The following is a 21,278-nucleotide window of genomic DNA, read 5'->3' as shown; positions in this document are numbered from 1 at the left end:
ATGGTGCATTACCAGTCAAGGGCTCAGGTACCAGCGCCTTGTGTCGGCAAGCCCCGGCGGCCGCCCGTGCTGCAGGTGTCAACTATACAAACGCCCGGGAGGGGGGAGGACGCCGGGGAGAGGCGGGGAGGGGCGCCCGGCCGCGCCGCGCCCGCCGCTCGCGCGGTTTCGCTCTTTCTCCTCTGCGGTGAGAGCAGCCGGCCTGGGGCGCAGACCCAGGTCCTGGGGGGTTGGGGAGTGGTAGAGAAAGCGGCGGAGGCAAGGGCGGCGGGGGAGAGAGAAGGGCCCTCAGGACGTTATTTATGGGCTGCATTTGATCAGGAGGGGAGTCGGGGGAGGCTTTGAGCCTCTGCCCAGCGCGACCCAGTTTCAAGGCTGAGGGCAGAGGGAGGTCACGGGAGGCTAGAACTGTCCAGTGGAGGCCAGCGTTGGGCCGGACAAGGATTTTGCCCGCCGGTAGGGCTGCTTGGGCCCCCAGGGGCCTCCCCGGATTTAACCTGAACTTCCCAGCTGGGTCCATCGTCTTCCTGTCTATCTTCCTGTGCAAAGGTGGGCCTGAGCCTGGGTGCACGTTTAACAAATGCTCTTGGTTAAAGGAGTGGCCCTCTCCTTCTCTCCCCACACCCCCGAGTCAGGGTCACTTCCGGCCCAGAAGAAACCAAGGAAGGCGCCATACGCTCAGTGGGCCCCTGTGTGCCCCCAAAGGCCTGGCAAGCCGAGAACTCAAACCCCTCAAGTTGGCTTCTATAAAGCAACACCTGGAAACGTTTTTTTCCCTTAGGAAGGAGATTGTTACTGGAGTTTACTTCCTAGATTGGCCCTCAAAAGCCTTCATGGGGCCAAAATACTAGGGAAAAAAAAAAAAAAAGGTAAAACAAAACAAAAAAGCCCCAAACACCACTGCCATGATATTAAGCAAGACAGTTTTTAAAAATAGCAAATGATATTTAATGATTTTCAGGGCCAAGTAGAAAAAGAGGATGAGCAGACAGAAATCTTAGGTGTCTCTGAAGGAAGCTTCTGGAACTCCCGAAGGTCTTAGAGATCGTCTGCCTTGCTTCCTTATCTAATACTACCTAGAAACTTCTTTCTCCTTTCTGCAGCTCCATCACCATCATTACTTTTACATGTGCCATCTACGATTACAATTAGCTTTTAACTGAGTAAAACTGAGTGCTTTCCTTAAAGTAACAGAGGAATGGGACAAGGAATGGTGAAGAGAATGAAGAGGACGGGTGTGTGTCTGAGAGAATAAAGGGGAGAGAATAGATTCCTTACGAGGTGAAAGAAAACATTTCCCACCTGAAAAACAAAGGAAAATCGCCCCTGTTCTCTCTATCATCACATTCACAACTAAACGTCTTGAATAAGTTATCCAAAGTAGGGGGTTTCTATTTCCTCACCTTTATTCAGTCCTCAGCACACTGCATTCCGGCCCACACTCTCACACTGGAACTCTCACTCATTTAGTCATTTTCACCAATAACTTCCATGGCCCCCAATTTAAGAACAATTTCTGACCTTATCTTGCCTAAAATTGCAGTAAACAGGTCCACCATTCATCCTGATACCAAGAGCAGAATCCTCAGTACCATCTTTTGTTTCCCTCTCTCCTCCAAGCCCACAGTCAATAAGTCACCAGATCCTAAAAGTATTTCTCCAGTCTGCCTGGCTACCAACCAGTTCAAGCCTTCGTAATCTCTCAGCCCTTCTGCTGCAGCTTCCTGATCCGTTTCCCTGCCTATAATCTTGCTTTACACCAAACTGTTTTTCAACACCTCAGCCTTGGTATCCTTTCTAAATGGCAGACTTGATCATGCCACCTGTGGCTTCAGACCCTTCCCTGATTAATTATATATAAATTATAAACATGTGCTATTGTACTAATCAATTACATACATTATAAGGACTCAGACAAATTTTAAAAGAATGAGATGCAAATACAGATTAAAAAAATAAATGATGGATTAGAACAGCAAAAAGAAAATACTGATGATAGTTCTAATATTTTTTTCCCATACCCCAGTGGATCTTCTCCACTCTGAAAATAACTGTTCTATATTATGCCAAAGTCCTTAATACAGCTTGTAAGCTTCCTTATTCTAGACTCTGCCTATGTTTCCATTTTCATCATCTCTCTTTACTTCAGCCTTAATAAAATTCTTTCATATTTCCAAATGCCATGATACTCATACTCTGTCTCTCTTTCATGTTTATTTCAACCTCTACTCTCTGTTCCCTGTAGTCTGTAAGCTCCATGAATAAAAGATCTGTTCTATTTATTGTTAGTGCTTATCCCAGTTCTCAGCACAGAATTGTTGTTCAATGTTTGTTCCATAAATAAACATGGTACATCTTGGAGGAAGCCATGATTTCTATAAAGAGACTAGAAAGCAGAGAAAACTGATCCACAGAAAAAGAATGAAGCAGACACACAGAGGGGAACAGAAAGAAGCACAGGAAAGACAGAGAGAATGTGCAGGCATCTTTCCAGATCACAGTGTGTTAACAAGGATACAAGTTAGGCTGCTCTATAAAAGAGTTGAAATATATAGTGGTTTAAAAGAGATAGAAGTTTATGGGCTTCCCTGGTGGCGCAGTGGTTGAGAATCTGCCTGCTAATGCAGGGGACACGGGTTCGAGCCCTGGTCTGGGAAGATCCCACATGCCGCGGAGCGGCTGGGCCCGTGAGCCACAATTGCTGAGCCTGCGCGTCTGGAGCCTGTGCCCCGCGACGGGAGGGGCCGCGATAGAGAAAGGCCCGCGCACCGCGATGAAGGGCGGTCCCCGCACCGCGATGAAGAGTGGCCCCCGCTTGCCGCAACTGGAGAAAGCCCTCGCACGAACCGAAGACCCAACACAGCCAAAAATAAATAAATAAATAAATAAATAAATAAATAAGAAAATCCTTTAAAAAAAAATTAAAAAAAAAAAAAAAAAGAGATAGAAGTTTATTTCTCTCTCACAAAAACAAAACAAAACAAAACTGAATAGGCATTCCAGGCCTCATGTGGGATCTAAATGATGTGGGAGACTCAGATTCTTTTATCTAGTTACTTATCCATCCTCAATATGTAGCTTTCCACTCATGGTTCAAAATGGCTGCTCCAACTCCTGCCATTGCATTGGCATTCCAACCAGTAGGAAGAGAGAAAGTAGCAAAATGGGACATGTCCTTCCTCTTCAAAGAGCCCCAAAGGTGAATATCACTTCTACTCATTAGTTAGAAGTTAGTTTCACTGAGCTGCAAGGATGACTAGAAAATGCAATTTTTATTCTGGGTGTCCATGTGCCCAGCTACAATTGTGGGGTTCTATTCATATAGATATGGGGGAGAATTTTCAGTCTCTGAGACTCCTGGTACTGCTGCCTTCCTGAGGCCTAGCTACATTCCTGCTTATGGATTCTAGGACATGCCCTGAATCCCATATCATAGCTCTCTTTTAATGTTTGTTAATTCAAGTTGATTTCCATTACTTGAAACCAAGAGATTTAAAACTAACACACAAATTTACTGAGTAATATGTGCAACAACACAGGTACATCAGATAAGCCAGGTTATGCTGCAGTAGCTGCCCCCAAATCTTAGTGGCTTCACACAACAAAAGCTTATTTCTAGTCCAGGTTTCCAGTTCTATGAGAGTTTGCAGGGGGCACCCTGTTCATTGTAGTCACTCAAGGTCCCAGACCGACAGATGTTCTGCCTTAAGCTGAGTTTCCACCATCGTTACAGAAGAGAGAAGCAAAGGAGCCAGTTAATACACAGGCTCTTAAGGCTTCCTCCTGGCCTGCCCCTGCCCTGGTGCATTCTCCTGAGAGAATCAGCCATTTCTCTAAGGATCTCTGGAACCTTTAAGTGAGGAATGGTTTTTAGAAAACAAGATCTGAGAACAAACTGTGTTCATTGTTACAACGGCCCTTTTAGCAGACAGAGCTAGGAAAAAAAAAAGAACGTACACATACATATACAAGTACCTCTACGTTTATATCTATATCCATATGTCTCTATCTATACATTCTAGTCGTTCTCCTTTCCATATTTATAACTCCCTTCTCTAACAGTGAAAAACCCAGTTCTCATTATTCTCAGTATATTTACTCATTCATTTACTCCTAGATCACACAGAAGGTCATTTTAACATTGCTAACCTATACCACTGTGAACATCAAACCTACTAAATACAGTTTAGAATTTGTTTATAGTTCTTTTTACCCTGAGTCTGAAAGTATTGTATTCAAAAGTTACTTGGGGGCTTCCCTGGTGGCGCAGTGGTTGAGAGTCTGCCTGCCAATGCAGGGGACACGGGTTCGAGCCCTGGTCTGGGAGGATCCCACATGCCGCGGAGCAACTGGGCCCGTGAGCCACAATTACTGAGCCTGTGCGTCTGGAGCCTGTGCTCCGCAACAAGAGAGGCCACGATAATGAGAGGCCCGCGCACTGCGATGAAGAGTGGCCCCCGCTCGCCGCAACTAGAGAAAGCCCTCGCACAGAAACGAAGACCCAACACAGCCATAAATAAATAAATAAATAAATAAATAAAAATTAAAAAAAATAATAATAATTGTTTCAGTTACATATGCCTGAGATTCATAAAAAAAAAAAGTTACTTGAATCACTAATAATAATATTTTTTTAAGTAGCAGGGAAATTACAACAATAAAATGCACTATTGAACATGGAGGGGGAAAAAAAGCTTCCTCCTGGAAGTGACATGGCATTTCTACTCATCTTTTACTAACCCAAGCAAGTTACATGGCCACATCTCACCTCAAAGAAGACAAGGAAGTACAAGCTTATGACCTGCCTGGAAGAAGACAGAGGTCTGTGGCTTGTCCGTCCAGCTCCCATCACATGTGATGTCCTATGATGGAAACTTTTCAGGTTAACTCTTGTTGTAAAGCACCCAGAAAGTATAATATGGTCCTTCTGCACTTTCCCGTCTCTGCTCACACCTGCCCGGCTGAAGAGGAAAAGTGCTCCCTAAGAACTAGGGACCTGTAAGGTCAGTGACAACATAAATCCCTCACATCACTTTAAATCAGGGCAGGGAAATGACATAAAATGGATGATGGTTTGCAGAGCTTTGCTTCGCCCTGGGACATCTCAACACTCTTAGGAGTCTCTGCGCATTTTCCTAGCTCCATCTTGGATTTTTACAGTGGGTTTGTACTCTGGTCTGGTAGGTTCCAAGCACCTGAACAAACTACAAGGACCAGGAGCATGTGAGGAAACAGGAAGACATTCTACCATGAGGTAAATACAGGGAAATGGGTTTTGAGGCTGGTGAAGGCTAAATAAAGGTGAGATTCTAGGTTCTTGAGGCAATCACCGACTGTCCCCCAAATGCTTTCAAATGACTGCAATAGGCTACATTGTAAGAATTCATCCCTGTGATGGATGGCATTACCTTTCAAGGACACTAATAAAATGCCAGAGAGATGACGATCCAGTTGCTGCATGTTGCTTACACCTTAGTGGCCTCTCGCTGAGATTGATGGCCTGGAAGTAAACTGGCTTTTAACAAGGGCAAAAAGGATAATTTGGAGCACTGAGCATTCTCTGAGAACACAGGTCTTGGTGGAGCATAGATGTGGTCACCATGAGGCCACACCATGCCTGGGATGGGAATGGGGATGGAGGCAGGACCAAGAAAGGAGATGCAAAAAGGCACGTTGAAATGCACTGCCCCCAGGGCTTGCTTGAGATGGAGTCTGTAGCTGGGACTCAGGTCCCTAAATCAGGGAAAATGGTGGGCTATTGCATGCCTTCTACTTTCATCAATCTATTCAGCCTCCTAGGGACATACTTCTGCCCCTCCTCTTGTAGTCAGACTCACTCAAGACTCACCTAGCTCAACACTGTTCCCTTTATGAAGCTCCTGCCAACCCCTCACTCTCGTGCTGAGCCTTTAAACCTCAAAGATAGCCCGTACTACACTGGATTATAATAATCTCTCCTCTCTCTTACTACCCCAAGAATGCATTAGGCACAGAGAGTGCATCTCTGATCCCCAGCATTTAACGCAGTGACTGAACATAGCTGATGCTCAAAACATCTTTCTTAAAGAGATAAATAAATAAAGTAAGGCTTAAAACCGGGCATATTTACATTTTCTCAGTATTTCCACATTGCTTTTAACTTTGTATATAATATGAAAAAAAAGACAATTCAGCTTTAAAAAAGTGTAATCGATTGGCATTATATAGACTAGTAGTCTCCAAAGTGAACAAGATGTTCCTTTGGGCTACAGGGAAAAATTTAGAACTTCTAATATATTTTTACTCATCTTAAAATTTCTTTTTGGGCATGTTTAAAAATGTATGTATGCAGTGTATTAACACACACTTATTTCTATGCAATTTTATATACATAGTATACATAAATTCACCCGTAGAGTGTATACTCAAAAATGGTAATGATAAGGTGCATCAGACACAGCTAATCTTCCCCCCTCCTCAAACACACAGAATACTTTTCTCTCCTTGTTTGATAACACCCCAAGTACTAACTGGGAGTATAGCCACCAAATGCAAGACCACATTTGTCACCTTCCTTTGTAGCTAGGTGTGGCCATGTGACAGCTCAGGCCAACTGAATATGAACCACAGTGATGTGTGCAACCTTCAGATCATGATCTTAAAAGGAAAGGAGGGGGCTTCCCTGGTGGCGCAGTGGTTGAGAATCTGCCTGCTAATGCAGGGGACACGGGTTCGAGCCCTGGTCTGGGAAGATCCCACATGCCACGGAGCAGCTGGGCCCGTGAGCCACACCTACTGAGCCTGCGCGTCTGGAGCCTGTGCCCCGCGACGGGAGGGGCCGCGATAGAGAAAGGCCCGCGCACCGCGATGAAGAGCGGTCCCCGCACCGCGATGAAGAGTGGCCCCCGCTTGCCGCAACTGGAGAAAGCCCTCGCACGAACCGAAGACCCAGCACAGCCAAAAATAAATAAATAAATAAATAAATAAATAAGAAAATCCTTTAAAAAAAAAAAAAAAAAAGGAAAGGAGTGTGCCTTTCCTCTTTCCTTTTTCTTGCTGGCTGGGATGCAGACATGATGGTGGGAGCTAGAGCAGCCATTTTGGACTCAAGGTTAGAAGCCACGTTTCAGAAAGGTAGAGCAACAAATTACAAGGAAGCTTGACCCCCAACCCATTTAGCCACCATATAAACTTCGGGTTGCTGGGACTTCCCTGGAGGTCCAGTGGTTAAGACTCTGCATTTCCACCGCAGGGGGCGCAGGTTTGTTCCCTGGTAGGGGAACTAAGATCCCGCATGCTGAGTGGTGCAGCCAAAAAATAATAAATTAATAAGTAAATAAATAAAATTTTAAACTTCGGGTTGCTTACGCTTGGACCATTACAAGAGAGACAAAAATGTTATATTATCTTTAGATATTTGTTACAGACGCCAGAACTTTATCCAGAATAATGCAAGATGTGCAGTCAAAAAAAAAAAACTGGAGATGATTACTTTAAAATGACTCCTTTATACAGACAATCGGGGCTCAAGGTGAAAGCTACCAATGGTAGAGAACTCTTCAGGCTTTTTTAATGCCTGTGATATCACCTCTCATTCATATCTTTTTCTTCTGTACTTTATAGACATTTAATAAAAACTTATTCAATCTTGTATACTTGAAAGTTGGTATAAGAGTAGAGCATTAATATTCTCACCATAACAGCCACAACAAAATGGTAATTTTGTGGGGTAAAGGATGTGTTAACTAACCTTATTTTGGTAAACATTTTGCAATATATACATATATCAGATCATCACATTGAACACTTTAAACTTATACGATGTTATATGTCAGTTATATTTAATAAGCTCAGAGGGGAAAAAAGAAAAAAAAACCTTATTGATTAACCCACTGAGTATAGAGGGAGGCAGGATGAAACTAGCATTCTCTGAGTGCCTACTCTATACTTTACATACATCATTGCATTAACTTTCCACAGCAGTCCTTAAGGTAGATATTATTATTTCGTCCCATGTCTATAGCCAATGAAAATAAAGCTCAGCAAGTTTAAATAACTTACCCAGGAACAAACAACTGTAAGGAGTGGAGCAGATACTTGAATTTGAACTCAGATCTACGCGAGTCAAACGTCCACGCTTTTCCATCCTCTACACTTTCATATTTCAAACACTTCCTCTATCAAACTTCCAGACTCTTCCTCCTGCCTCTTCCCCTTTCTCATTTTGCTTCACATCCTTTTTACTTTACTCCCCTGCCCCCTTTCCTCTCTGCCTTCTTATCTCTTCACCTGAAGCCAAACACATGTATTTGATAATCATCTGGAACAGTATTTCTCAAACCTGACTCTGAATATATGTATGTGTTTATGTGAGTATTCACATATTTATGTACACACATAGATGAATATATGTCCTTGTATATAAAGTCTCCACACTTTTCATAGAAAAACAAAGCAACAACCAATAAAAGCTTTCATGAGCCCTCACTCAGTGTCAGCTTAAATGATCATTAAAATGAAACTGCTTAAGGATAAAGAAGATGTGGTATATATACACAATGGAATATTAATCAGCCACAAAAAAATGAAATAATGCCATCTGCAGCAACATGGATGGACGTAGAGATTATCATACTAAGTGAAGTAAGCCAGACAAAGACAAATATCATGATATCGCTTACATGTGGAATCTAAAAAAAACTGATACAAATGAACTTATTTATAAAACAGAAATAGACTCACAAACATAGAAAACAAAAATATGGTTACCAAAGGGGAAAGGTGGCGGGGAGGGATAAATTACGGATTTGGGATTAACAGATACCCACTACTATATGTAAAATAGATCACCAACAAGGACCTACGGTATACAGCACAGGGAACTCTACTCAGTATCTTGTAATAACCCATAATGGAAGAGAATGTCAACAAGAATACATATATGTATATGTATAACTGAAACACTTTGCTGTACATCTAAAACTAACACAACATTGTAAATCAACTATATTTCAATAAAAATTTTTTAGAAAGGAAATTGCTGAAATATTTGCCAGTATAAAGTTGGTATAAACTCTTTACGGGTGTTGTTCTTATATAACTGCAAAACCAAACACATTAAAACTTTTCTAAATCTACAAATCAATAAGATTCAAATTAACTTCAAGGTGATACATGGTACAACTGTGTAGTAACAGCATTTGCCACTTACAAAGCTGACGTGTTGTTGGTCCCTAGCCCCAGCCCACTGTGCGTCACATCCATTTCTCCCAGGTTAAGTAATCTGCTGTGATAGCTTTGTTCATCTAGCTTGTTTTGTAGTTATTTCATTTCTTGGCACGAGCAACAACATCTGTATATCTTCTTTAGGCCGAAGCAATTAAAATAGACTGGCACCACTGCAATCTTAAGCACAAACGTCAACTCAGATTCAGGCTCCAAGTTCAAAGATAGGGCTAGGTTTTTGGATAGCCATCCAGGTGGACCAGAATACGCTCACCCTTTGCTGTCATTGTTTTTTTCAAGATTAGCATCTGAACATGGTCACAAAATTGAAAAAAAAAAGACATAATTAACTTGTGGAGCCTTCATTTAAGAAGTATGGATCCAGAAAATCGGAGGTCCACAGAAAGGAGAGGGGTCCAGTGATGGACTGGTGAGGAACCCTCACCAGGAAAATCAAACTCCTGGGTATGGAAACAGTCCCTTTGCTATGAAGAGGGAAAAGGCTATAGATACGACCCCCTGATTACAGAGGCATGGGCAGATGACAGAGCGACTGTTTCTTCTAACAAGCTGGCTTGTTTTTCCTTGCAGGTGAGGAAAGGCGTCTGGCTTCTCTGCAGGGCTGGTGAGAATGGAGGAATGAGCGGGGAACACCAGCCCCCGCCCCGTTCCTGCACTCCAGGCCTTGGCGTGTGTCTAACTGGTGTCTCTGAGAAGGACACTGCAGAGGAGAAACAGGAGAGACGGGCCTGCGTGAACGTGCCCAGCTGAGCACTGGGGTCTTGCTCTGCCCCTTCACAGGCTTTGCTCTGCCATCCTTTGCACAGGCCATCCTGTGTGAAGGGACCATTTTTCCATCCCCGACTCATAACCATGAGCATCAGCAAAACACCATCACCAGGCCTAATCCTAACTGCCTCCAAAAGTTGTGAGAAGAGCTGAATAGAGGTGTGCTGCCTCTTCCAGTGTCAGCGGTGAATCAACCTCAGTATTTGTTGATAGATTTTTTGGATATTGGTCCACTCTAAATCCTGGAGCTCAGGTAGGGGTGGGCGAAGCCAACAAGAATGACTCCTTCCTGCTAAATAGGGCTCCCACTTGTACTGATGCTACATCCTCATCGACTCCACCAATGTTTACTGAGCACCTATGAACCTACTACTGCCAAATAAATAAATAGAATTGAACAAATAAATAAAATTGAGCAAATACTACCGTGTGCCTGACACTGGGTACGTGTTTATATTTGTTAACTCAATCCTCACAGTAACCCAACACAGCAATATTGTTATAATTTCTTCTTGCAGGAGTAGAGGCCCAGGTAGGTTAGCTAACTTGCCCAAAGGGCTGGTCAGTGGCAGAGCCACCAGAATCCAGGCAGTCAGGCTCCGGAGCCCATGCTCACGACCTCTATGCTTCCCCGCCTCTCTGGGGTGGCAGTGGAAGATGGGGTGCTACTTTCTCTGCGACAAAAATAGGCTCAAACCTCTAGCAGTGTGCAATCTGAGAGGAGTCTTGTGGTGGCAAAACCTGGGGCCTGGCGGGGTGTTGATTTCTTGGAATGTCCAAGCATGAAAACTGAATTCCAGACCTTTAGGGAACTTTTCCAAATAACTGGAGTTTCTTGACTAATAGTAGGCACTTCCCTGCTTGAACCAGGCATGGGCTGGCATAAGCTTCTTCAGGCACAGGTTAACCAGGCCGAGGAAGAGTTTTGCTCTAGGCAGGATTTTAAGGAACAAGAACAAAAATGCCACTGCAATAGCCTACATCTTCAGGACCACTGGTAGGCGTGAAAGCTAAGGTATCATTGAGGCGAGGGAGAAAAAATTCCGTGGGAATCACAATCAGTGACCTGCCAAGCACGGAAGAAAGTCAGCCCACGGGCAAAACACAAAGGTGATTTTGAGAGATGCGCAAAGTACCACCTCAACTGTGAGTTCTCAGGAGTGAGCGGTGCTTAAGTGAAAATGAAATTATCCGACAGTAAAGTCCTACGACGAACCATCACGCCACTGTTCAAGCCTGTCAGTAAAGGTATAAGGAAATGGTGATGATGAGAGTCAGTCAAGTGAAAAGTGCAGGATATGAAAATAGAAATACATGGGAGGAAACAGGCCAGAATGTTAGCAGTAGTCACGTGGAGGCTGCGGAGCTGTGGACAACGCAGACGATGTGGTGGCTTTAATGAGTAATTTTAAATTCCCTTCGTATTGTCACATCCCTCTAAATTTTGTTTGCTATTGATCTCATGCAGAGAATGACACTTCATCCCATGCCATCCCATTTCACCTGCACTGTAGGCGGGACTTAGACAATTACATGAAGGCTCACTCAGGACCTGGTTCACATGCAGGGCACCCTGTGTGCCTGGTTGCCCCAGCCAGCCCTCCAGAGGGTTCCACCTGCCAGAGGGTTCTTGCCGCTTTTTGAAGATGGCACAAGCTAATAATATCCAATGTTTCTGGATGGCTTCTCCAGGGCTTATATGAAGGGATCATAAACTGCAAAAGTTTTCTTTTAAAAGAAATTCCTTATTTTTTAAAAAATCGTAATTTAGGACTTCCCTGGTGGTGCAGTGGTCAAGAATCTTCCTGCCAATGCAGGGGACATGGGCTCGATCCCTGGGCCGGGAAGATCCCACAAGCCGCGGAGCAACTAAGCCCATGCGCCACAACTACTGAGCCTGCGCTCTAGAGCCCGAGGGCCACAACTACTGAAGCCCGTGTGCCACAACTACTGAAGCCCGCGTGCCTAGAGCCCATGCTCTGCAACAAGAGAAGCCACCACAGTGAGAAGCCCGCGCACCGCAACGAAGAGTACCCCCCGCTGGCCGCAGCTGGAGAAAGCCCGCGCGCAGCAACAAAGACTCAATGCAGCCAAAAAAATTGTTTTTAAGTAATAATAAATTTTTTAAAAGATTTTAATTTAAAAGATCATAATTTAAAAATTTTTAAAAATTCTGCATATATGTTCACATATTTCAAAAATCACAAGATCCGAAAGGGTATACAAGGAAAAATTCTTTCCATTAGCCACTCAGTTTCTTCTTGAGTGCAGCTAACATCATCAGTGTCTTGAGCATCCATCGAGAGATGTTGGATGGCTGCATAAGCAAATGTGCTCACATATAGTCACTGACATCTTTTTTAAAAACAATGCAAGTGGGAGCATGCTAGCCACTCTTGCTTCTTTCTCTTTAACGATGTATCTTGGAAATCATTTCACATCGTTACATCAAAAGCATTCTCATTTTGTTATGGCAGCTGAATATTGCATTATACAAATGCACCATAATTCAATTAAGGCCCTGCAGATGGTCATGAAGCCAGAAAAAACATATAGCTTTAAAGAGAAACAAACAGAAAAAAGCTCAAAGTTCCTGTTTCTATTAAATTCGGTTTTTTTTCCTCTTCATTGCTCACTATGGAGGCCAAGACACAGAAGTCTGGCAATAATGACCTGCAGTGTTTACTTTACTAAAGACCAGACACCTTTTGGAATAACAAGACTGAAGGACAAAGCTCAGAAGCTTTGCTATTCATCAAAGAAACCTTGGCATGACAGAAAATACTTATTTGGATAATTATATCAGCATTTCGGTGTTTCATCCTCCAAAGATTAATGTTTAACAACAGGAACTTCTAGAAGGAAGGAGGTGGGTGTTGGACGTTGGGATTTTCCCTGCGTTTGGTGGCAGCCACGTGCCTCCTGCCCTCATTCCCAGATGGGACATGGCCCAGCTTTTTTTTTTCAGGCTGAGTAGCTTCAGAGCAGAGAGTGTCTGATGGGAAACCCTAGAAAACGATGCTGACACCCCCATCACCCTTGTGCTGGAAATCCCTTTATTTCCCCTCATGGCTCCCTGGTGCCAGCTGTGTCACTCCAGGACAGTGACTTAGCCTTTCTGAATCTTATCATTTGCAAATCATAAAAACACCTGCCCAGGTTATCTCCCAGTGCTGTGTTAGCAAACAAGAGAATCCATGTGAAAATTGTATTAAATCAGCTACATCGGGCTTCCCTGGCGGCGCAGTGGTTATGAATCTGCCTGCCAATGCAGGCGACACGGGTTCGAGCCCTGGTCTGGGAAGATCCCACATGCAGCGGGGCAACTAAGCCCGTGCACCGCAACTACCAAGCCTGTGCTCTAGAGCCTGCATGCCTAGAGCCCGTGCTCCACAACAAGAGAAGCCACTGCAATGAGAAGCCCGCGCACTGCAATGAAGAGTAGCCCCCGCTTGCCGCAACTAGAGAAAGCCCGCATGCAGCAACGAAGACCCAACACAGCCAAAAATAAATAAATAAAATAAAATAAGTAAATTTATATTTAAAAAAATCAGGGCTTCCCTGGTGGCGCAGTGGTTGAGAATCTGCCTGCCAATGCAAGGGACATGGGTTCGAGCCCTGGTCTGGGAAGATCCCACATGCCGCGGAGCAACTGGGCCCGTGAGCCACAACTACTGAGCCTGAGCGTCTGGAGCCTGTGCTCCGCAACAAGAGAGGCCGCGATAGTGAGAGGCCCGCGCACTGCGATGAAGAGTGGCCCCCGCTTGCCGCAACTGGAGAAAGCCCTCGCACAGAAACGAAGACCCAACACAGACAAAAATAAAAATAATAAATAAATAATAAATTTAAAAAAATTTTTTAAAAAAATCAGCTACGTTCAGTGTAGAGACAAAGAATGGGCCGGAAGATGCTATGGAAGGCAAATGAGGTATGGAGTCAGCCAATCTGGTGTGTAACTCGGTCCCCTTCTCTGACGGGCCATGCCGCCCTGGGTTTATGGCCGAGACTCATCTATTCACCAGTTGAAGTAAGGAGGATGCCCTTCAGCTTTGCAGAATTATGAGAGTAAGTGATAAACATGAGTGAAAGCCCTCCAAAATGCTCATCTCCATCTTGTCTAGCCTTCGTATTATTCCTTCTACCTATCTTACAATAAATATAAGATCTCCAAATAAATATAAGAATAAATATAAGACCGTCAAACCAAATCAAGGAGCTCAAACTAGTGGAAAGGACTGTAGAAAACCAGAGAGAGGTCATCGTAGCATTGGAAGAGATGGTAAGTTAATAAAGAATGAAGTAAAGAGAAGATGAAGAGAATGACAGGCGGGGCTAGTTCAAGGAAGGCTTTTGAAGTGGTGTTGAGGAGTTCGGCATTACCTAGGCCAGTCCTTTCCAGGATGGAATAAAATGTCACCTGATCAGAGTGTACTTTCTGAGTGGAAAAATCATCCATAATCTATATAGTGTGACTTTGGGGGCCAGAGGAAGTCCCATGAGCCCGTATTTAGTTCTGCATCCTTAGTCTTATGCTGGGAATTGCACCATTCAGTGATTCCTTCCTCAGCACATCAGAAGGTGCTGTGGAATCTGCAGTGTAGCCAGGACTCTGGAGAGGCCAGGAAGGTGGCGTTTGGTAAACTGGGGCCAGCTTAGAACGGGGCCTGACTGACTATATTGCACATCAATGCACATACACCTTTCATGAGTGGGTGGAAGCAAGGCTAGAATCTGGTCTCAGCAGCCAGTGGAACCAGCACCGGGCTGGGGTGGACTGGGATTGATGGTAACCTGCTGTGTGACCTTAGGGAAGTCACTGAACTTCTCTGGGCTTCAGAGGCCTTTCAGCATTAGCCCCATGATTCTATTTTTCAAACCCTTTCCTAAGAGTGTAGGGATAAAGGGTGGGTTGATGAGGGTACTCAGCTGAGAAGAAAAAGTTTTCACAGAATGGGGGAGGGAGGGGGAGGGTAAAGAAAGGGGAAACAGACACAGGTGAGGACAATCCAGCCACCTGACATCACCTCTGTGTTCTTGAGTGGGGACGGGGACAGTTTGGGTCATGAGGAGTTAACATGGGCCCATTTTCAAGGTGGGAGACAGACACCAGTCACATCTGCAGGTGCCTGCTTGCAAGCACTAAGCGAGGAGCGTGGGACACCGGCGGGGAGACAACGGCACCCCGTTTCTGGGGACCTGGGGCTCCAGCAGGGAGGACATATACTGAGGGGTGTCGAACACTGTGCAGCCATATGAAGGGGGAGCAGAGGATGGAGGGCCCAGAGGCCCCACCCTTCATGGGTGCTCTCTGCCCAGAATCCATCCTGGGAAGGAGCCAGGGACCCGGACTCCAACGCTCCAGTCATTGTTCCTAAAAGCCAGAGAAAGACTCTAGAAGTGTTTGCTGGGAAAGCAATGAGCAAGTATTCAGGTCCATGCCACCCCTGGGAGGGAGAGAGAGCTGAGAGAGACAGAGAGCATGCGAGGGAAAGAGAAGGACAAACAGGCAGACAGACACAGCAAAGCTTCCTCAGTGCCCCACGGCCCTTGCCAGATGTTCCCCTGGAACCCAGAAACCTGAAGACGGCCTCAGGCTTCCAACAGCCTCAAAATCAGGCTTCCGACAGCCTCAAAGGCGGTGTGGCAGGAGTCTGCTGGGCCCTGATGACAGGTGTCACTGAGCCCCTTGGAAAGACTTGAAAAAATCTCAGTGCCTCACTAGGATTTGGCCCTAAAAAGAATCAAGCACTTTGCCACCGCCTAACCTTAGGGGATGGATGTTATTTTATACTGAGGTGGGGGACAAGGTTAGGGGACGTCTCTCCTGAGGACAGAGGGTGGAGCGGAGAAGCTAGAGCTTAGCGAAGGGTGGAGAGGCTTTTGGCTCTGGGACCAGCCCTGTCCCTCTGCCCTGAAGTACCTGGAACCTTTTGTTCTTGTTCCTCTCCATGCTCCCCCACTGCCCTGGGGATCCAGGGCACGTGGAGGGATGGGCTGGAATGAGAGCTGGGGCCTATAGCCTGGCAGGACAGGGCTCTGTCCCAGCCTTCTCCTCATCCGACCTGTTGCTTCCAGAGGAAGAGGGCAGCCATCCACACTGTTGTGACCTCCAGTGACCCAGAGAAAATTTCCTTTATTAGCAGTGAAGCCTTTCTTCTTTTTAGAAGAGAAAAGAACAATCATGTCTTACTTAAGGACAGGGTGTGTATGTGTGTGTGTATGTGTGTGTGTGTGTGTGTGTGTGTAAGCATGCACGCCCGCACCAGCATCCCCGTATCAGTATCTGCACCAGCCTGCAGACAGCCAGCGATTCTCTAAGGGGGAGATAATGGTGGGGATGGGGAGGGCGAGGGCGAGGGCGAGGAGGGTTCTGACCGGAACGGGCGACTCTCTTTTCTTTTCCTCCTACCCCAGGCTCATCCCTGCAGCCCCAGGAGCTGCCCAGAACCTTCATGCTAGCTCTGCTCAGCCTCACAGGACAGTAAGGTTTTCCGCCAGCACTGGACTTCCCCATAGCTCGCTTGGGTGCCCAAGGTAAAGTTCTGGACTCTTCCACAAACTCCTCAAGCATACAGAAGGCGATTTTCTGGGGACCCTGAATGTTAAAAATCACGTTGGGTTAAAATATCCCCCAATACACACTTACTGACTCCCATTTCCCCCAGCTCCTTCCCCGCCCCCGCCCCCTGCATATCCATGACGCAAACATTTTCTCAAGAGCCATCTAGATCTATCAGAGAAGGCCTCTTGAAGAGAGCTTGTGTAGGCTGGAATCTCAGTCTTTCCTCCACTGAATGGTTATCAATATTTTGGATAAGGGTTTGAAGTCTGGTCATCTGTTACTCCTCCAAGTCCTCGGACTGATTCAAAGGCATGTCCCTACTGGGTTTTAATCTAACCAGGTGAGGGGAGGGGAGGAGGGTCTTTTAAATATAAAGAGAATTGGGTGCCCAATTCCAGCAGCTGGCTGGATCCGGGGTCTTGACCTCCTCCCCCGCAAACAGCTTCACTCCCTTTGAGGTGAGAAAGGTCAATCTAAATACAGGAAATTGCAGCCCAGGGTCGAACACAGGGAAACCGTCCACATTTGCATCAGTTTAAGTTAATCACCTCACTAGAAAGGGCGTGAGCTAACACAGGAAAGAACTTGCTGAAAAACAGTAAGTCTTTGGGTTAAAATTCTCTGGTGTCCTTGGCCGTTCAAGGTAAGGTAATCTCTGGTCTTCTTATATATCTTTTGCCCTTAATTTTTTTTGGTCTCAGAATTCAGTTAAATACAATGTAATGTCTAAAACCAAGAAGCGTGTTGAAATCGCTGTTCTAAGAGACATGGACTTGGCTTTTGAGAGGGGTCTAAACACCCACTAGAAGCCTCTGGTGGGGCAAGTGTCTGAAAAAGGAAGAGGCTGACCCAGGGAGGCAGTGACTCTCGGTCTTCTGTTGAGAGAACACGCGCGGTCCGCTGCACTTCTGAACTCTCTGGAGCTTGGCTTTTAACAGAATTGCCTCGACCTTGAAAGTGTTTCTTTGTTACTTTTCAACTGAGGAATTCGTGTTGCATCGTAGTCTGTGATTGAGTGTGTTCTGGGCCAGAGCACAAATGTTTTGTGTTTGGTTTAAAAAAACAATTTTTTTTTAAAGGCCGGGAAGGAAAAAAATCATTCAGGGATGGTCCTGGTTCCCAGTCAGAAAGGTGAGAGGCTCTGGTGAGAGGCTCTGAAAACGGTTCCCACTCTGCCCTTTAACTTCCATGCCCTCCCTCCTGACTGCTCCAGAGCAGACGATTCAATTGACTCCTTTTGTATCCGGTTTTATTGCTCCGGACCCCTAGGGTCTCGATTTGCTTTCAGAAGAAACTTGCCCCTCTGAGCCGCTCTCCAAGGCGGTCCCTCCAGCGTCCCCATTTCTGTCTCCGGGCGGGGAAAGGGAGGGGAGGCGAGGCGAGGCCGGCCGCGGGGCACCGGATACCGGAGTCAGGATCCCGAGCAGCGCCCCGCAGGCGCGCGCCCCTCGACCCCGAGCCGCGCCTGGAACGCCTTGCGAGCTGCATCGCTTCGCCTTCCAACCCCAGCGGCACACACGGTGCCAACTTGACCAGAGTCCTGGAAAGGTCTGGCGGCGAGACAGAAGCCGGGAATAGAACCTTCCCCGCCGGAGGCCCGCGCTCTCCGGGTATGGGGGTGGCGAAACGCACCGCCTGGACTGCCCAGGCTGCCAGCAGTTTTTGCGCCGACCCCCAAGGAGCAGCGAGCTCCGCCCGCGATCAGCTCCCGCCGTCTGGGCCGCAGACGCGCCCTTAGGAACTTTTGTGGCTGCGCGGAGGCGCCCCGCGGAAGGGCCTGGCTCTGCGCAGCGCGCGCGGGCGGGCGCCAGGGGCCGCAGGTGCCCCTGGAGCCGCGCGTCCGGCAGGTACTCGGCCGAGGAGCGGGCGGGGAGGGGCGGGAGGAGCCCCGGGCCGCGCGGGCCCCGCCTCCCCTCCTCCCCGGGAGCTCCCACCGGGCGGAAAGCCTCCCCGGCCCCCTCCCCGCCGGCACCCCGCACTCGGTGATTGGCTGGCGCCGCGGGTCCCTGGCACGCGCCTGTGGATGTAGTTATAAGAATCCTCGCGTGCCAGCCCTCAGCTCCAGCCAGTCGGCACAGCCCTCCCCAGCGCAGCGCGGGCGTCGGCCAGAGCGCAGCGGCCGCGGGCTCCCCAGGCAGGCCGGGGGCAGGAAGCGGGCGGGCAGTCTTCGCCGCCTCCCGCGCCTGACCGGGAGGGTGGGACTGCCAGACAAGCCCGAACTGCCGCAGCAAACTTCCTGAGAACACCCTCACCCCAGGCCAGCAGTCCCCCGGGCCCTCGGCGGCGCAGAGCATGGACGCGGTGCTGCTAGAGCACTTCCCCGGGGGCCTGGACGCCTTCCCGTCCCCTTACTTTGACGAGGAGGACTTCTTCACCGACCAGTCTTCTCGGGACCCTCTGGAGGACGGCGATGAGCTGCTGGCCGACGAGCAGGCCGAGGTGGAGTTCCTCAGCCACCAGCTGCACGAATACTGCTACCGCGACGGGGCGTGCCTGCTGCTGCAGTCCGCGCCCTCGGTGGCTCCGCACGCGCTCGCCCCGCCGCCCTCGGGGGGCCCCGGCGAGCCGGAGGACGGTGGTGGCGGCTACTGCTGCGAGGCGGGGGCGCCCCCCGGCGGCTTCCCCTACTCGCCCGGCTCGCCGCCCTCGTGCCTCGCCTACCCGTGCGCCGGGCCGGCCGTGCTGTCCCCCGGAGCGCGGCTGCGCGGCCTGAGCGGGGTGGCGGCGGCGGCGCGGCGGCGGCGGCGGGTGCGCTCTGAGGCCGAGTTGCAGCAGCTGCGGCAGGCGGCCAACGTGCGCGAGCGGCGGCGCATGCAGTCCATCAACGACGCCTTCGAGGGGCTGCGCTCGCACATCCCCACGCTGCCCTACGAGAAGCGCCTCTCCAAGGTGGACACGCTGCGCCTGGCCATCGGCTACATCAACTTTCTCAGCGAACTCGTGCAGGCCGACCTGCCCTTGCGCGGCGGCGGCGCGGGCGGTGGCGGGGGACCGGGCGGCGGCGGGCGCCTGGGCGGGGACAGCCCGGGCAGCCAGGTCCAGAAGGTCATCATCTGCCATCGGGGCACCCGTAAGTGCGTCCGCCTCCCAGCTGGGGGAGACGGGGACGGGCACGGGAAGGTCCCGGAGGGGCTGGGTGAACAGACCGACCAGCCGACTGACCGACAGACGGACGGACGGGCCGTGGGCACCGGACACCTTGAGCGCGAGCTGGCGTTTCTGAGGTTTTCTTCCGCCACTTTGACCATGGCTCGGAGGGTGCGCGTCCCCGACAGACTTGCATCTTCTGGGATTGCGGGGTGGAGGCGCTGGGGGCTTGAGGGGTGGAGGCAGAGGGTCGTTCTAATGGAACCTAAGACGCCTGTCTGTCCAGGCGCCCAAGAGGGGATCCTAACGGACTGGAGGGCACCGTTGGGAACAGAGTTGGACATTCACAGTCTGTTTTCTCTTCTCACTCCCTCAGGGTCCCCCTCCCCCAGCGACCCGGATTATGGCCTCCCTCCCCTCGCAGGACACTCTCTCTCTTGGACTGATGAAAAACAACTCAAAGAACAAAATATTATCCGAACAGCCAAAGTGTGGACCCCAGAGGATCCCAGAAAACTCAACAGCAAATCTTCCTTCAACAACATAGAAAACGAACCGCCCTTTGAGTTTGTGTCCTGAGATGTCCCAGACCCGCCTGAGGATCTGATTGTGTCTCTGTGTATATTGTACATGTAAATATCTATAACGTAAATGTAATTTAAGAATCACATTTTTCTAATGGCAATCAACTGTTTGTTATTTATCTATTTATTACCCTGTCGAGTTAATGAAATAGATGATCTCTTTTAAAATATATAATTTATATAATTTATCCTGATTTTCTAAAAATATGCAATAGTCTATGATTCCACCCAGCACCTTTGGCAGAACTCTGCGTTGTTGGAAGAACTCTGGCCAGAAAACTTCATGCTAATTTATTGCCAGATATGGTTTATTTCTAAGCAAGGTTAATAAATGCTATTTACACCTTTTTCTAAAAGTTATTTGTTTAATACATGATGGGGTGTTATTAACTTAGTTAAAAAAAAAAAAACTGAACCAGAGACTCAAACGTAGCTTTTAGTTTTAGCTGAAAGGAATTGGGTTAGAGGGTTAGGCCTCAGTTCTCTTGGAGGCTCTTCATCTGCATCGCCAGCGCTAAATAAGTAAATATTTCGCCTGTATTTCTATCCTACCATCCAAACACCCTATGAGGCAAAGAGGTCATAGACTATTTATTGTTCTCGTTTTTCAGACGGGAAAGCTAAGGCTGGGAGACGATGTTTGACTTACCCAAGGTCACCGGCACCCTGCCTAATCATAGTGTAGAAAGTGTGTCCAGTGGCAACAGGGGGTTAGTTTCTGGGTTAGCCAAGGGAAGGGGCCTTTCTGCTTCCATGGGCTGGGGAGAAAGGCTTGGTTTTGAGCTGCCCTGTGACCCATCCCTTCTGCAGTTACAGCCTCAGGTACATGGAACTCCGATGGGGAAGACGACCATGCTGAGGCCGGAGACCCTGTCGGATGCTTCCCAGCAAAACCCAGGGTCTTTTAGGTAAGGCGAGAAGGAGGGCGCCCTCTCTGCCACTTCTGCAACTGCGGTATTTCTGAAATTCACTTGGTTTTGTCTCCAGAATCTAGTCCTCTTAAGGCAAGCAGCGTGGGGAGAAGGCGAGCCTCGGGCGGAGGGCGCAGGGTC

General features: G+C 48.0%; 1 protein-coding gene across 1 annotated transcript; it reads left to right on the top strand.

The window, feature by feature from the left end:
* The first annotated feature begins 18,847 nt into the window (after positions 1-18,847).
* Positions 18,848-20,221, top strand: PTF1A (pancreas associated transcription factor 1a). The gene is made up of 2 exons (XM_057542103.1): positions 18,848-19,625; positions 20,019-20,221. The coding sequence occupies exons 1-2, from the start codon at positions 18,848-18,850 to the stop codon at positions 20,219-20,221; spliced, it is 981 nt and encodes a 326-aa protein (XP_057398086.1).
* Positions 20,222-21,278: the final 1,057 nt, after the last annotated feature.

Source organism: Balaenoptera acutorostrata, chromosome 3 (assembly GCF_949987535.1).
Source record: "Balaenoptera acutorostrata chromosome 3, mBalAcu1.1, whole genome shotgun sequence".
Taxonomy (NCBI): domain Eukaryota; kingdom Metazoa; phylum Chordata; class Mammalia; order Artiodactyla; family Balaenopteridae; genus Balaenoptera; species Balaenoptera acutorostrata.
This window is presented reverse-complemented; position numbering and strand designations above follow the sequence as displayed.